General features: G+C 36.6%; 1 protein-coding gene across 4 annotated transcripts in view; it reads right to left on the bottom strand.

The window, feature by feature from the left end:
* Window positions 1-18,512, bottom strand: part of LOC131052605 (DNA mismatch repair protein PMS1) — a 249,098-nt gene that overhangs the window by 141,704 nt on the left and 88,882 nt on the right. For all 4 annotated transcript variants that reach the window (XM_057987197.2, XM_057987193.2, XM_057987199.2 and 1 more), the window contains 4 exons: window positions 17,038-17,366; window positions 16,746-16,875; window positions 4,468-4,536; window positions 4,152-4,225 (listed from right to left, as the gene is read on the bottom strand). In XM_057987197.2, coding sequence (XP_057843180.2) covers window positions 4,152-4,225; window positions 4,468-4,536; window positions 16,746-16,875; window positions 17,038-17,366 — 602 coding nt within the window. The remainder of the gene's footprint in view (window positions 1-4,151; window positions 4,226-4,467; window positions 4,537-16,745; window positions 16,876-17,037; window positions 17,367-18,512) is intronic.

Here is an 18,512-nt window from a genome sequence, read left to right as displayed (position 1 = left end):
TACTAAGAATTTGAGAGAAACATTTAGGACAACTCTAACATCCTTTATCCCTTCAACCTTATGTGATCTACTATCAACAAGTGAAACTATACCCACAAGAATATAATTGACAACAAACCTAACATACCAATCCTTGTGAAGTTCCTAGATGTCCTTGAATCAAAGAACCAAGAGTTCTTGTCAATGTTGTTTGAAAAAGATGCCATGAGTACAAACTCACCATCTAAACCATGTTTTCCTTCAACAACAACCACATTAGCTTCACCATGCTTCTTTTAGGACATACAGTACAATATTTTCCTACATTCTTTCCTAACATGTTGAAATTAATTATAATAAAAATATTGCACCTTTTTCTTAGATTGAGTGATAAGTGTTGGTATAAAAATTTGAGATTCACCCTTAAACCAAGCAACAAAAGCACAATGAATTCCTAGATGTAGATTCACCTAACGATTGTTGTGTACACACTTTCTACAACAAATATGTATTGACTTCATAAAAAGTCACAATCTCTTTTAGCTAGCGGATTCAAAGACACCACAAATGTCTCAAAAGAGAGTGGCCATAACCTCCTCAACCATTTGTTTGTTGATAACATAGTTCCCAAACTCATCTGGACTCCACGAGTCTCAAGCCTGGTGACCGTGGGCAAGTCCCAGGGGCCTGGACTCAACCTCATCCAAGTCCAAGGCAGGACTTGAACAAACAAAGGACTTGCAGACTCAGCTCGAACACGGCGAGTCCCAATTGCCGAAGTTGGCTAGCAAGACAGCACTTAAAAAGTGCAAAAAGAACGTAAACTTAAATGTTTAAAGTTGAATTTTTTGTTGTATATTGCCTCTACAACCCTAAAAGTGAGTTCGTTTCATTCTGTTGTCAAAATAGGAGGAGAAAAGTGAATTGTGAGGAAAAATAAGAATGCATTGTAGGGCAACAAGCAAGGAGGAAGACCAAGATTTCATCAACAAATCACATTTGGGCAGCTTAATACTCGCATTTGGTGCATCAAGAGCTCTCTACCAACAATTGGAAAGAGGCTACATTTGATTTCAAGTTTGTTCTAAGAGGTAAGATTGATTTTTTTTATTTTTTTGTGTTTCTAAAACAAAAATTTCATTGTTTCTTTTTAAACATTTCAATTCATTTCCTTTCAAAGAAAGAACAAACCCTACAATTCTTTTGGAAGAAAGTTACAAACCCTACATTTTGTTTTGGAACAAACCCTACATTATTTTTTTGAACAAATTGTACATTTTATTTGTAATACAAACCGCAAATTGTTTTTAACAAACCCTAAATTTTGTATTGATTTAATAAAATTACAAATTACAGTGCACAAATGTTCATCATTTTGCCATTATGTTTTATTGCAGCAGCCTTATCTTTTGCAAATCATATTTTTTACGATGTATACTCCTAGAACCCATCTAGAAAAGACCCAGCTTGGAAGCATGCTAAAATTGTTGAAGAGCAAAAAAGAGGAGAGGCCAAATGTAAATATTGCAAAACAATTTTTCATGGAGAAATAAATAGACTGAAATACCATCTTGCCCACATACACGGCCATGATGCTTAACTGTGCACCCTAGCACCTCCTAAGGCTATTTATGAGTGCCAATTGCAATTAGAAACATTTGAAATACAAAAGGAAATGAAGAAGAGGCAAAGGGATGAGTTGACGAGCATTGGTGGTGTTGGAGAGGCTTCTTCCAAGCCTCCATTTCATCCTAGTCCTAGTGCTTCTACTAGTGTTGGTTCAAGTGCATGTGCTAGTGCCAGTGGTAGTGGGAGTATTAGCATTGGTCATAGAGTTCATAAATCTAAGATGGATTCGTATTTTGAGCTACGCGCTACTCCTGGTTCCCAATTGTCACTAGAGAGCATGGGTTGAAACAATAAGGTACATGATGCAGATAGACGTGCAATCGGCCAATTTTGGTAAATTTTGGTACTATTGCACCATTCCATTCTTTGCAGCTAGGTAATTCTTTCTTATTTGATTCTTTTAAAATTTATAGTTTGATTCTTTGTCTAATGATTTTTTACTGGACATACTTATTTAATTTATTTGTGATGTTTTAGGTCTCCTTATTGGTAGAACATGGTTAATGTCATAACTATTTGTGGGGTGAGATTCAAAGCCCCTTCTGAAGCTAAGTAGTGCCCAATTTTGGCAAAAATGGTGGCTGATTTAAAAGCCACAGTAGAGGACCAGCGCAAGACATAGAGTAGGAAGGGTTGCACCATCATGACTGATGGTTGGACCAATAGGAGAAATAGAACACTCCTGAATTTTCTTGTTTCTTCCATAGGTGATTGATCATTCTACTTCCCTCAGTGCAATGAATAATTTATATTTGATTTAGTGATTAATATTTTTAATTTATGATTCATTGAATGATCACTAATTTTGCATCATTTTCAGGTAGCACCATGTTCTTCAAGTCAATTGATGCTTCCGCACATTCAAAAAATGCCACATTCCTATGTGAGGCTATAGAGGAAGTCATACTTGAGGTTGGTGAGGAGAATGTAATTCAAGTGGTGACCGATGACGATAATCTAGCAAATTATGTTGCTGCGGGTAGACTTTAATGGAGAGGCACCCAACTATATTTTGGTCTCCATGTGCCACCCATTGCCTTGAACTCATTTTGAAGGATATTAGAAAGCTTCCATGGATCAGGACATGTGTAGATAAGGCCAAAAATATTTGCAAATTTGTGTACAATCATGCATGGGTTCTCAGCCTAATGAGGCAATACAAAGGGCAAAAGGAATTGGCTTGTCCTGGAACCACTAGATTTGCCACCAATCTCATCACATTACAATCGCATATCTACTAAAGGTAGGCAATTTAAATAACCTCTTACAACATCATACAAATTACGGACACATGGGAAATGATGCCACCTCAAAATCGCATGCCCCATTTTCAAAGTGAGGGAATATTAAAAAAAATATAATGCAAGAAATTAATAAATAAAAATATCAAATAATAGAAACTTGCTAAGGTTGAGACACCTTAATTCCCAATAGTACTATATTCAATGTTGCATTGGTCATTGTAGCTTTGAATGCAACCACCATGTTTAACTCATAACATGTTGTCTGTGTGAATTAAATTGCCTTTAGAGAGTTTTCAAGAATTATATTGCAAGTTTACTCAAAGTTGGAGATTGTAGCTTTGTAATAATTCCTTAAATTCAAATTACCAAAGTATTCATGTCCTTGTGTTTAAGCCTAATCAATTCTTGTGTGTACTTGCATTGTTCGTCTCTACACTTTGTTGAATTGCATATACATGACTGTTGTAAAATTTTCATTTAATAAAAAATATAAAAACCAATTGCCATCAATAGAAGGGTGCGTTAGCCTTTTGCCAAGGGGAGTCCAAAAGAAACACACCTTTAATTTTGTTTAGCATGAGCACAAGCCACCCAAAAAACATAGATTAAGATTTTAGATTTTGCTTTTGTTATGGGGAGCTTCCCCTTCTAATTTGACAAACAATTCTACCATACGTGCTGTTATATTTTGCGTTACACTAAAAGTGTAAATTAAAATGCTAACAAGCTTCAACCCAAACTATAACCTCAAGTTTCAATCCCAAATACCAATCCACTTGATATGCTTTTCTAATGTACAGCCATATTGAATCGTAAACATACTTGAACCAGCTTTTCAAAACTAACTCATGTCTAATGAAAGTCCTTAATTGAACCTTTCTTGTACAACTCAAATACTCAAGAATACAGCATAAGATAGCACAATTTATAACTACACACTTAAATAACCATTACATTAATATGATAACAAGCCTATGGATGGTTTTCTTTCTATTTCTTGTTTTAGATTAAAACATAAAAAATTTCCTCACTGTCAAATTGGGACCATAAATTAAATGTCATGTAATTAATCAGCTGCCATCATTTATCTTTGAACATAAAATATATTAAAATATAAATCTATGAGATTAATCCCTTGAAAAGGATCAAGTGTAAATTGTGTGTATATCCCATTTGCAGTGCTAACACAATACATTCCTGAATTTCCATTTTTCTTAAGGCCAATTCCAATACCAGAAAAAATAATGCAAAATTAATTAATCCATAGCAAAAAAACAAAAGGTTGCTGTGAGATTTCACCGAAGCAATGGTTGACAATTCAAAATAGTTGTCCGGGAAAGATGCTCAAAATTGTACTTCTCATCTGATGCATGCTGCCATATAAGACAAATAACTCAAATCTTTCAAATTTTAAAATAACCACTAGGTAAATGTTTCTCATTCAAACATGGAAACTTGAAAGAACGGTGATGAAAGAAGATAAATATGGAATAAAATCAATTGAGACAAGAATTTCCTCTCAGCAGCAAAAAATATATCCTAGGGCAACAAATTTATGGTTAATCCCACAAATGTAACATACTACTGAATATTCCGAGTGAACCCAAAAACTAACCTGATCAATGATAAAAAGATCTTCATCAATCTTTCCTATTATAAATCCAAGATTGAATTGCCCAATCACCTATATCATCAAAGGAATTAAAATGGTATAAGTCATGCACAATGAATTTCTTTACTAAAAATAGTTTGAAATGCAAAACCTACAGGCCAGCCTTGAAGTTGAGACCAAAAAAAATGCAAACATGAATTATCAATTGCTTTGCTAGTATTATCCAATCCATATTCAAACATGCGTTTTCTAATATAAGATGGACATTTTTTCTCTAGAAAAATGTGATCCATTATATTTCTAGAAAGATTTGCATATTAATCAGGGCACAGCAGTCATTACTTTGTGTGTCTTTCAAAACTCTAAAAAATAAAATTAAAAAAAATAATAGGTTTTATTCTACACTAGCTTGATCAGCATAGACCCAATAATAGTACTACAATTAATTTTTAGCTAAAAGTAGTAATAATATGCCTTCACATGAATAACAGAAATTCAAAATTGCAGAAGCCCAAAACAGCAGAAGACAAATTCGTTGTTCAACAGGTGTTGAACACTCTTCACAGGTGCATTATAGAGGATTACAAGGATGTGGATAAGTGTGAGTTGGGTAAGGCCAAGTGCACAAAAACTGCACCAGAACTGGACATTTTAAGTCACTTCAGTTATTCTAACTTACATGCAGCCAGTGAGGCTCCAACAAACTGGAGACAAGTGTACATACAAGATAGTTACAATGATAGTGATATTTAAAAGAAAGCAGACCAGTACAAAACAGATTCTCATTATATACTCCACACTTGGAGGAAGTTTTCCCCAAGAATCTACAGATGGATCAGAGACACCTCGTATCTGTTAAAATGAACCATGATGTAAGATTGAAGAGCACACAAATTGCACAAAACAGTAAAAGATTATTAAATCATGTTATTTTTTAGATTAGTGAGCCAAGGTTGAAATTGTGAGGTTCACAGGACCCACATCCCATACAACTTCTTTGCAGAGATACCACTTTAACCAATTCTCTATCGGTGGGTTATACGTACCACTTGTTGATAAATGAATTGCTAATTGCTAATTCCCAAGAGATACTGGGGTAAAAACCCCTCCTCAGGAGAGATGATTCTACTTCTTATTCAAAAACCAAAACCCTCTATCTACTACTATACATTTAACAAGAGTCACATTCGGGAAATTTCATGGATTTTTGCATACTTTTCAAAAATGAAATAATTTCAACAGAAAACAGGGATCAAAGTGTAGACTTAATCTTAAGAACACCCCCTAATTTTTTGAATTTTTTTCAATAATGATGAAGATCCATTGGTATTTTGACTGCTGTAATTAAGTCTGATATACATTTTAAAACCCATGAAATCTGATGCAATGTTCAATGACAAATCATACATGATAAGGCTCCAATTCCAAGAAATGAACCTACAAATTTAATCTTAGCTAAATTGTCAACATGCATCCCAAAGAGAGCATTATGAAATGCTATCTCAACATCCATGTCAAAAAGGAGATTAACCAGAATCTGAAAATCATTTTTATCTTCTTGTTGTGACTTTTTTTTGGCCCATTATCAAAAACTCCCTGCATCATCTTGCAAGTAGCAGTATGGGATCACTCCTTTGACATTCCTCTTAACACTACCATTCTACCATCATCCTGAAATTTCAGCTCCATGGATTTCAAATTCAAGGTGATCTCACCTAGTGAACAAAGCCATTGCATACCAAGTACCACATTGTAGTCTCCTGCGTTCACAACATAAAAATCATCATGGACTTTGAAGTGGTTCAGTAGGAGTTTAATAGTGAAATCTTCCTCATGCAAGGCATAGTGTGACCATTTGCAGCCATGACTCAATTTTTTAGTTTTGAGCCCTCATTGTGCCACAATGTCTTCATCAATGAAATTAAGTGTACCACCTGTATCAATAACAGCAAAAATTTGCTGCCCTTTCAACACACCTCTAACCCTGAATGAATCATTTCTTTTAAGACTAGAGAGCCTAGCAAGTATGCCCCCACTTCCTTTCTCTTCTCCAATTTCTCTTCTTCAATTTCCTCTATTTCAACTTGCTGATCTGAATTTTCTGATTCAGAATTACCAGTTGAATATGCCTCCAATTGACAGTTTTTTCCCTTTTTCCAAACACTTATGTCCTGGGGCCCATGGCTCCTTGCATCTAAAACAAAAATTCTTCTTCCTTAGCTCCTTTCTGAAGTCATCTTCCACCTTCTTTGAGGGGTGTTTTTTAGGCTGAATGGTTCCTTGTTGTCATGGCTCTTACCCTTTTCATGCTGGAAGGTCTTGGAAGAGAACTTTTTTGGGGGGCGGCAAGCTCCATACTCCTAGCCTTCCTCATAGCCTCCTACAAAATTGATGGATCAAAGGCCTTAGCCCATCCTCTAATGGGCTCCATTAGTCCTTCACTAAAAAGGACTACAATCTCCTCTCTGTTATCCCTAAAACCATCATTGAAAGCCTCTAAAACTTTGATATGTATGTGTCTAGGGAACTATATTGTTTGTCATTCAAACTCTCAAAAGTGTTTAGGATCTTGCTTATCAAACCTCTCAATGAATTTGTTTGTGAACTCATTGTATGTAGTGATTAGATTGTTACCCAATGCAACTAGACCATGGTACCACCACTTGTGGGCTATCTCATCCAAATGCTAAGTAGCAAACTCAATTGCCTCATCCTCTGACATGGATCTAAGTGCCAAATAGTTATCTAATTTCTGAACCCATGCTCTGGCAATGCATTTGTCACTACCATCAAAGTGTGCCAAAGTCACCTTGCCAATGCGTGCTGAAAATCCATTTGAATTTCTTGTCCCCTTTGTTTCACTCTACCACCTCCTCTCTTCTTCCTCTAATTCAGGTACTCATTCAAAGATAAATGGTTTCGAATCTCATCAAGCAATGTTGCATGCTTTGCATAACCAGCCCTCGCCTCATCAGCCAAGGGAAATTGTACCACTAGAGTGTACCTCCTCTCTACAAATGAAATAAGACTAAAGGGGTCTGAACAGATCCTGACATTGTTGCACCTGAGTTTGTTTCACAATTTTAAACTTGAGTGATCTGCGGAATTCCCTGATTCATCTTAGTAAGCATTTGTGACATCATATCCAGCATGGTATCTAGTTCTTTATCCACTCTAGTGCTTATGTTGTCACAATGGTATCCAATTTCTGATTCATCTTAGCAAGCATCTAAGATGTCATAAGTGCATTATTGATGGTCTGCTAATAAAGAAGCAAACGAAGGCACCATTGATATTAGAGTGGATGTTAACTTTATGTCATTTGACTTGAGAGTACTAATTAATCAATTAAGTGCAACCTTTGTTCACCATCACCTCAAGGTCACCAAGTCGTGGATTCTGCCTAAGTCGTGAATTTTGTGGACTCATGGAAAAAATTTATCTCACCTCAAGTCGATCACTTCATCTCTCACACAAGTTGATCACTAAAAGACCTTTGTTTGCAAATTTTGGAAGATTCTAAGGATAATTTTGATTAAGGCACCTCTCATCCCACATGGCTCTCAAGACCTTCAAGGCATGGATCTCTTGGGGTCATGGACAAACTTGATAGCACCCTTCCAACTTACTGATTTCACCAAGTGAAGAATAGCAATGCTGCAAGAGTAACTTGATGTTAACTTTGTCATATCCACTCTAAGTAATAAGTCACTCAAATCATGCATTTCTATCCCTTGAAAGATTGATTAGCTCCTCTTGAAGTCATGGATTTGTGAAAGTCAAGACTGATTGATCATTCCACCTCTCACCTGTCTTGAGCATTGAGCCTTTCAAGTCATGGATTAGAGCACTCATGGAATCACTACGGCATTTGTACTTCATCCTTTCCTAAGGTTGACTTTGTCACTATGAGGGTTTCATCTTTGGATTTCCTCTCGGAAATCCAAGGAAAACTAACTAGTATTCTTTTCATACTTCCCCCTTCATATACTAAGGCCTGATTGATTCTTGTCTCTTCATCCTGACCTAAGGGTGTCCTGCTCACCTGAATACTCATCACACCTAAGACTCACCTTGACTTGTCCTAGAGGTTGCATTGTGAAGCATCACCCATTGACTACCAATCACTTGACTCTCACCCTCAAGACAAGGCATTGCATCCCCTCACAAGCAAGAGGTTGAAGACTCGAAGTATTGCCAAGCTAGACAACTAAGCTAAAACAACTACGCTACGGGCAAAAAAAGAAAAAGTGGGGATCCCCATTTGCAATGGGGCAATATGTGAAAACGTCACAACAATATCCTCATGGATACTGTAGTTTAGGGGCACACTAGTTTCCTCATATCCTTTCAAGTTGCTTTGTTGAATTTGACCTCTCTAAAGCAAACATTTATGTTGGAAAATTTTGCAAATCTTTGGGGTATCAAAACTTGTGTACTACATTGCTGCATGCTAGTTGTAACTCAACCACTCCCATACCTATTGTTTTATTTTTAAAACAGTAATTTTGTATAACTCAAAGCATTGGCAAATTTTTAGAAGTTAACATTGTTATATAGATACTTTTTCCATTGATATATATTTTCCTTTATCAAAATCCTATCCATTATATATAAATCTCTATTGTTGGGTTCCAAGCAATTTATGGTATAGAAGCTACATTGCCAAGATTACATGTCTCAACCTGAATGGGCAGAAGCCCAAGTACAAGTTCAAGGATAAGTTCCTCTCAAATCTGCCCCAAGAACAATACATATTATATCTAAGTAGTGCCCTTGGCATACCTAGGTGCTGTGAGGTTTTCACACATCGCCCCATTACAAATGGAGACCCCCTACTTTTTAGGTCCTCTTGGTCTTCTGGTTGTGATTCGTTGGGTCTTTTCGCAGCAATCCCTTCAATCTCCCTAGTTTGCAAGTGTTTCTGATGAATTCTAATCGGGTCTGCAAGTCGTTTGAGCGAATTTGGCTAAATTTGGAACCTATTTTGTCTGTTTTAGGGTTTTGCCCTTTAGACTTGGATTTGTGTAGGGTTTTGGAAAATTTAAACGTTGCAATGAAATCAAAGCCCTTCGAGGAAGCTACCAGTGAAATTTGAGCGAATTCTGAGCACTTACTACTTTTAGTAACTCTATTTTTAGGAAGTTTCACTGCATCCCAGGTTCGCCTAATTTTGCCAAAAATCAAACTTACTATTTTTAGCATTTTTTTATTTTTAGTAAGTTTCTATTTTTAGTGTCACCCTATCCCGGTTTGCCCTAGTATGATGTTTGGAAGTACTTACTATTTTAGTAAGTCTATTTTTGGCAGGTTCTTCACAGGCAGGGGTCCCATCACCGAAGGCAGAGCATTCCTGAGAATATTTGTATAAACCCGGAAAGTTGAAAAAGCAAAAGTTGATCAAAATGGCTAGGTCTAGAATTCCTTCCTAAAATGGAAAAGCATGAAAATTCTTCTAAGGTAGGGAAAAATCCACTCCAATCCCAAAATGGCGTCTAGATTTGGAAAATGAGCGAAAATTGGCTAAGTCTGGTGAAGAGGCAATGAAATCCTTATCATGGCAAAATTGTCATACAAATCTGGAAAGGGACGCTAGATTGAGGTCATGGAGGAGAAGTCCTTAACAACACTAAATCCTCCATAAGGTAGTTTTAGTGCCCAATACCTAAGAGATAGCGCCAAATGGGGGAGGTGGAGGAATTTTTCTCCAAGACAAGTTTTCCTCCACCATGTGATTCTAGCGCTCAAGCATGCAGGATGGGCGCCAAATGAGGGGTGTTGAGGATTTTCTCCCCCCAAACAAAATTCCTTCACCATGCAACTTTAGCGCCCAGGTATGATGCATAGCGCCAAAATGGCCTTGTGGAGAAATTTTCCTCCAAAGGCCAAATTCTTGTTGCATGTGTTTTTGGCACCCAGGTTGAGTGAAGAGCGCTAGAATAAGGGTATGGAGGATTTTCCTACCAGGCACAAATTCCTGCAGCACATGGAATTAGCGCCCAGACATGAAGGAGAGCACCAAATCAGGGAAGTGGAGGATTTTTTCCTCCAAGTGTAAAATTCCTTCATGATTGAGAAATTCTACCCAAGTAGCCAGATGGGCGCCAAATAGGGGTAAGGGAGGAATTTTCTCCTCCAAGAGAAAATCCTCCTTAGCATGAAAATTCTGCCCAAGACTGGATGGAGGGCGCCAGAACGAAGGTGTGGAGGAATTTTCCTCCAAGGTAAAATTTCCTTCACCTAGTGGAAAGAGGAATTTTCCTCCAAGGTAAAATTTCCTTCACCTAGTGGAAAATGTACTCCAATTAGAGGATGAGCGCCAAAATGACCTTATGGAGGAATTTCTTCCAAGGTCATAAATTCCTCCTCCATAGTCAGATTGTACCCAAGGTCAGGAAATGTAATATTCCCCTTAATTTTTTTTTATCTTTCAATAGCAAGATTACAATCACACCAATCACCCGTTAGGGTTAGAATAATGAAATTCAAACAACTGAACGAAACCCTACACCTTTCAATCACCGAGAGCCCAAACTGGGAGGGTAACAGCATATGGCAGCAGGGGATCGTTAGTAAGAATTTGTTGAAATGTTGAATACAATAATGGGCGGCAAGCCAACCCCTTCCGCTTATCCAGCGGGCAAATCAAGAAGCTTGGCGGTAAACCAGCCAAGAGAACAACACTCTCAAAACACGAATCACTCAACCGCAATGTTTCAGCGAGAGGACTAAACACACCAAACAAGCTCAACTCAACCGCTTATGCAGCGAGAGGATCATTACAATAAATATCACTCAATCGCTTATGTAGCAAGAGGACCATTACAAATAGATATCACTCAACCGCTTATGCAGCGGGAGGACTGAGTAACAAATATCAAAGTATAGGCGACAAGCCAACCTCGTCCACTTTCCAGTGGGAATGCTTACAATCCAGAAATGGTTAGTAGTACTACTACTTAACCTTACAATAAAAAATAGAGAGATAGAATAGAGAAGTAGTGTTGTCCAATGCTGATACATTTCTTCAAACAGTTACTAACTCCCAAAAGATCCTTCAACATGAATTTATGAAATCCTAGGATCAATAACACGCAGACCAACAGCTTCAAGAAACTAAGAAATGCTCAATTCTCTCTCCAAACTCACCCCAAATCACTCCCAAATCAACTAACCTACTCACACTATGAAAGGCACACCCAAACACCAACTTCTAGAAATCTGTATTTTTATGACAGCAAGCTGAAGTGCACAACCAGCAACATCCAAACACACTAAAATGCATAAAACTCACTCACTACTCAGTATTCACACCTAACATCCCCAAAGACCCCCAAACTGCTAATATATCAAGAATGACCAATTGCAATCAGAAAAGCGACCTCCATATACCCCATTTACCACATCTTGATTCCAAAATGCCCACACAAGAAAAACGCCTAAGCTGGGAAGTTCGATTTGCAAAATAAAAATGATTACTCAGAGATTAGTGCTGAAAACTTACAAATGCCATCACCTAGGACATAGAAATCCACAGAGCAAATACCCAAAATGATTGAATCGCTTGGCCAAGAGGTACGAGCAAGATATGGTTTCAGCAACTCTGCGACCAGCAACTAGAAAACACTCCAATCCCACACAAAACTCTCCACAATCTGCAAAACACTCATGACAGAACTGGAATTACAGGAACACAGCTAGGTACTATCTTCCAAGTACGAAACTGAGACTTAGCTAGGAAACCACACTTCGAAGCTCAAATTTCAATCGCCAAACCGGCAACATAACGATGCAATTTCATAAGATATCCAAATGGGAGGCCAAGCACTTGAATTTATAGTTTTTTCCCTCTGAAATTCAAATGTAAATGCTCCCAAATTCACCTCTCCATTTTGCATTTCATTTCACTATCACATGGCATCCAAATGACATTTCATTTCATTTCCCAAGGTGGGTGCCCAAGTTGCATTTTAACCAATAATGAAATAAGTTCGAACTTGCCTAAGTCTTCAACAATAACTTAATGCATTCTTCAAATTTCAATGCCTAACTTAGGAATTAATAACATTGATATTAATTAGATATAAATATGTCTTTTGCTAAGTCACCCAATATAACATTAATCGGTAATAAAATAATTAAATATTAAACCTTAGGATAAGGAAATAATATTTAATTAAATCACTTATGACTCCAATACTGATTATCAACAAAATCCAAGATGAAGCTGAGCAATGAAGACCACTGAACTGCTACAGGATCAAGACCCTGTCCAAACTGCTAAAAATAGAATTGCTCAATACTGCCACTTACTAAAAATAGTACGTCATGGAATACTCCTCCGAAAAACATGATCTTCGCACCCGGAGAAAGAGCTTGGAAAGCTCAGTAAGACAGCATCATCCAAACAGCCAAACCCTAACTTACTAAAAATAGTAAGTTCTCACTTCACCAAAGAATCAAATGCATGTTATGCCACCCTGGAGCTCATGAAAAACCCAGAAGGAAACCCTAGACAGAACTAAAGAATTCCCTCCTGGTAAACCCTAAAAAGCTCGAGCAGAACTCCACAAAAGTTGGAAACCCTAATTCTCCTTTCCACATAGCCTACGGGTCTCCGGAATAGGCCAATGGACCACTGAATGCACATCACTGAGAAGGGGACATTACAGGAAAGGAGCGTTGGAATGGTATAAGGTATTTTCCTTCCCAGACAAAATTCTTCCGCAAGGTGAAAATGAAGCCCAAGGCCAATATTGAAAAGAATTTAGAGCAAGAGGAAAAACTTCAAGAATTCAAAATTTCCTTATCAGAAAAAAGAAAAAAAAATTGCCGCAGGTGAAGAAATTTCAAGGCAAAAGTTAAAATTGGCCAAATGAGAGAACTTTCTCTCTTGAATTCCATAGCTCATAAATGGAAAAATTCCTAAAAAATAGGAAAGGTGATGAATTGATCAAAAATCTTCTGTGGAACAAGATGAATTCAAAGACAAAAAATTTCTTCCAGGATAAAATTCTCTCTCCAGGGGTTTTCTCTCTTGTATTCCGAACAAGCAGGAATCCTTCAGAAGTGGAAAAGATTGTTAAAAATTTTCCAAGGCAAGAAAATTTTCCGAAATATCTTTTGTGGGCACGGAATAGAAAGATTCTTGTAAGGATGAGTTAGTGACATGGAAAGAGAATATTTCGTATTGATGAAGCACAACCCAGAAAATTATAGAAGTTCCTATGACGGTGGGGTCCACTTGCATGTCGAGAATCTATTGAATGCATGGCAGCATGATGGCACATTTACTACTGGCAGGCGTTTGACCAAGTGGCAGCTAAGTCAATGCATGGCAAGATAATGGAGCATTTATTGCATATGGCCAATTTTGGAGATGGTGGAGCATTTAGAGCATTATGGGCGGTTTATTGCATGATGGAGCATTTATTACACGTTGGGCAAATTTGAAATAAGTGGTGCATTTAATGCACAATGGACGCCATTTTTGGCAGGAATGTAATTAATTGATAATAGGCATAATGGGTCATTAATGTTTATTCCCACCTTGTTGCATCATGTGTGTGGAATCTTTTGGGTCAAATCCTAATTAGGGTTTGCATGTAATCAAGGATGGAGGCCTATATAAGGGGGACCCCTTCATTTATAAAGCAAGGAGATTTGTATGAAATTGTTGTGATAAGTTATTGAGATAATAACAGTGATAAATTGTTCTTTGATGATGTTCACTTAAGTTATTTTTCAAAACTTGCATGGTTTCACCTTCCTCACTTAGAGTAGAATTTTATTTTTCAAGCATTTAGATGAACAAGGTTGACTGTAGTGTTCTAAGGTGAAGATCGCTTGCTCATACCTTTTGTTGATAGATGATTTATATCAACAATGCAAGGTTGGATTGAGCTATTTTATGTGTGTGCTTAATCTGAATTGTGGGATGAACATTGTTCTCTGATGTTGTTCATCAATGGTTTAAAATCCTTCAAGAACAACCTTTGAAGATTGCACCCACTTCATGTAGTTGTCTCCTAGTGGCAAAGTGAAGTGTGGTTGATCTCATCCGAAGCATTGATATCTATTGAGTTCTTCGATTTAGCTTAGTCTTCCTAAACCCTTTCCCCTTTAATTTCAATTCATTCCAATTCAGTTCATTTGAAGCAAAAGCATCACAGAATTGTTGTATCCGATGATGAAGTTAAAGCCACAGCAAAGAAGTGAAAGAATGATTCAAACATAGGTCCCCTTGGATTACCAGCAAACATCAAAGCCAAACGAGTCTATATCCACAGTAAAGTCACTAGTACGAAGTTGGAACCTTGAAGTCAATGTATGATCTTCCTGCAATCTTAGCATACATCTGATTTTGATCAAGAGAGGATAAAGTAGCCATTGGGAAACTTTATCTATGTTGGGCGTGGTCACAAAATGCACATCAACACTAGCCAAGGATCCCAACACATTTTTTTAAAACACAAACTTATTAAGAAAATGCAATATTATGGATCCTTGTTTCTATTTTCTAGAATACATAATCCCTCCTTGATCCTTGCTTGAACAGTCATCATAAAAATGGGTAGTTTAGGGGTTAATCCTAACTATTTAAGAAACAAACCTAAGATTTACCATTTGTGGACACATAACATACATATTTGTTTGCAGAGAATGGAATGGATCAGCATGTTCTGAACAAAAATAGAAAATAGAGAATGCATTCAGTTATTCCTTTGTCCCAACCTAGCTAATTGCATTTCCATTCGAAAAGTGAATCCTAGATCTGCAGAAGTAGGGAAATAAATGATGCCGCCTTCTTAGTTTTATTTGTTCATATTTATTGCTTTTCTTATTCATTAAATGAGAAAAACTATTAGGGATCTCAACCATAAACAACAAAGAAAACATCTACAAACTGACAAACAAAAGCAATCTACCAAAAATCACAAAAATGCTTATAAATTTAGCTAATACCATGCAGTCTCAAAGACCACCTACCAAACAAAGCCAAACAAACACATGCACCAAAAAGATAATATAAATTATATCAACAGGTTAAAGCCTTCCTCTCTCTATACAAGAGAAAACAACCTCCATCATTGACTAAAAGCCATCCCCCACAAAATCCTAAGCCTCCATTATCAATCCTTTTTGCTTCTACTCTCCTACCACTGCATTAAGGAGGCCCACAATTAGTTTTGAGTTTCTTACTTTCCATTTGTGAGATGGTTAAAACATCTTAAGAGAAAAGTTGATCTTTATCTTCCTCTCAGCAATTCTAGGATTTCACCAATTGCAAATCCCACAAACGACAAAGGCCTCGAGTCACATTAGCATTCTCTTGAAATTTACTTTCATCACCAATAATAGTTGAAACCTCTTGAGATTCAAACTACAAAATGCAATGGAAAAATTTTCTAAATTGCAGACCATATCATAATTAGGAACTGATGAACTTTTAAATGTACTTTTACCTTTCTCAAAAAAAAGACAATGATTTCAACATATAAATTCCTCATCAAAGCTTATTTCTGCTTCCATTGTTGCAAACGGAAGGTGTGCTTTCCCTAAAAAGGAGGGGAATCTTGTATCCAAATTGATTGCAACTGAAGTACCAAAAAGACAAGCCTCAAAATTTTAAAATTGAGTCCACGAACCTTTTGAAGACTAAATTTTGAAAGAATGAATTGACAATCATGAAATATTTGCCATAACACATGCCCAAACAAAATTGTACTAGGTATCAACCTACTCGAGATTAATCTTTACAAAATCTTAGAAAGTTTAGTGATGAACATTGCCACAAGGTTGAAAAAATGAGTCCAATTACAATAATTTATTGTCTACTAAATGTGCTCAGTTCCAGGTGTAATAAATATCCTAACAAAAGATACTGAATTGAAAGAATTGTCTACAATATATCATGGGACAAAATCCATAGCGGACAAAAGTAAGATCATAATGAGACATGGTATATCAGAATCCATAAAGGAAGTCAACATATTAGATAAAGGAATCCATTTATCTTTCTTCTCAGTGAATTTAAAGAGCAAAGACTTGGGATATTTATGTATTCCACAGGGGAAAATATTAAGACTAAGAAAAACATTTTTGTTAAGTGGCCCTGATAACGTTCCTTTAACTGTGAAAAGCAAAACGCAACATCTTTCTTGCTACATTCTGAATGTGAATTCCACATGAAAAATACAATAACTATACCTATGTATAATTTGAAATAAAAAGGAACACCAATAGTAATATTTGGTGTGAAAAGGAACCATTCTACATACCTTCATTTTTCTAAAATCTTCTTTATTGAATGATCTCTCTAGCTCTCTTGTGGCTGCAGCTAAAGCTACCTCCTTTTCCTCCCCATCTTCAACTATAGAACTTTTTGCCAGTGTGGCAGCAGCATAGCACCTGTTTCAGCATAGAATCCAACTTTAACTTACTGCTCAACACAATAAATAATTTCAAAATTAAACAAAAGAATATTTTACAATGCACCAGAGATCTTCTACAATTCATGATCTAAATACCAAAAGATTTCAGCTTGATACAAGTGCCAGGTGCAGGTATTACCTCTTCTTGTGTCTTTTCTGTTTTTCCTGTGAGTCTACATTTCTATCATGCCTAAGAAAACCCCTGCTGCTCTTCAGCCTGCACCTATTAATATCAAATTGGACAATTCTAATATCTTTGCTATCAGCTTGTCTATCAATATTATCTTTATCATCTAGTTGCACATCGGACATCAACTTAGTGCCAATGTCTTCATCAGTTCTTGAAACTCTCTCTACATCCCATATTTGCGTTGAACTAGATATCATACCCACATCATCTTCTCGAGATATCATTTCTAGGTTCTCACATTCAGCATTTTCCTCATCAGTGCCATGATCCCCTTCAACCTGAATAAATGCAATGTTTTCAGCTTACAATCAAGCATACGCTCTTAACTTATAAATGTCAATGTCCAGACTCCAACCAGATCACTGAAAAAATTCATTGATCATTTGCACATCAGCATTTATGAATTCTACCACTCCATATATCTAGTTTCCAGTCATTGATTCAGAAACTGCAGCTGGCTTCACACTTCTATCTAAATCATACATATACAATAAGGTTAAAAACTTGTCAAACACAAGGTAGCAATAGTACTTTGAAATAGGAGTTTACATGTCTCAAGACAGCCAAGAAAAAATATAATTTTCAATTCACCACTAAGGCAAAATTAGAACTCACGTGACTATTTCCTTTGTTCAAATGACAACAGAATTGAATACTAACATTGGTAAAATGTTCAAATTTGATGATAAAGTTTCCTCCAGTTTGAGGTGAAAGTTACCAAAGCATAATTGCAAGTCCTAAATCAACTGACTTGTATGACCCAAAATTCTCTGTATCAAGACAACTAAAGGACACTTGAAAATCTTCAATTGACACCATATACAGCTTGTTATTCCATAATTGACTAAGAAACTGACAATTTCTAGTTTTATAAAATTGTAATGGATAATAGGATGGCTATTAGGAACTGAATAATTATGGAATTAGGTTTTCAATGAGGTAGCTGATCATAGAGCTAGAACAATATAGCAGAGTAGATAACGAGCGGAGGTTGGGCTGAAGTAATGGATCCAACTACCAAAACTCCAGTCAGAAATGAAATGATAGTATATTAATGTCCATGGGTAGAATAAAAGGCCAATCACTTTAGCACAGCCAGCATAAACTGCAGAAGGATAAGATGCCTAGAACACCACTTACCACAGAAAAAAAATTGAACAATATCAATATATATTAGCAGTTAATAATAAATAGGTAATCCAATGATCCTGAGAAATTACAAGAATACACAGCAATAGCTTTAAGTAGCAGAAGGATTAACGGCTGAAAGAGGATGTGTAAAGTCATCAACAACTGTGTAGTTGCCAAAACAGAGAGGAAGATCTGATAATGTCATCAGAGAAAATTCAGCAGGGGTAAAGAAGACAAAAGGAGCAAGAGGAAGTATTTGCAAAAGGTGGGCAATGACGTAAATAAGAGTTTTG

The sequence above is a fragment of the Cryptomeria japonica genome, chromosome 10 (genome assembly GCF_030272615.1).
Source record: "Cryptomeria japonica chromosome 10, Sugi_1.0, whole genome shotgun sequence".
NCBI lineage: Eukaryota > Viridiplantae > Streptophyta > Pinopsida > Cupressales > Cupressaceae > Cryptomeria > Cryptomeria japonica.
The sequence above is the reverse complement of the archived record's forward strand: the minus strand, read 5'-3'. Positions and strand labels throughout refer to the sequence as shown.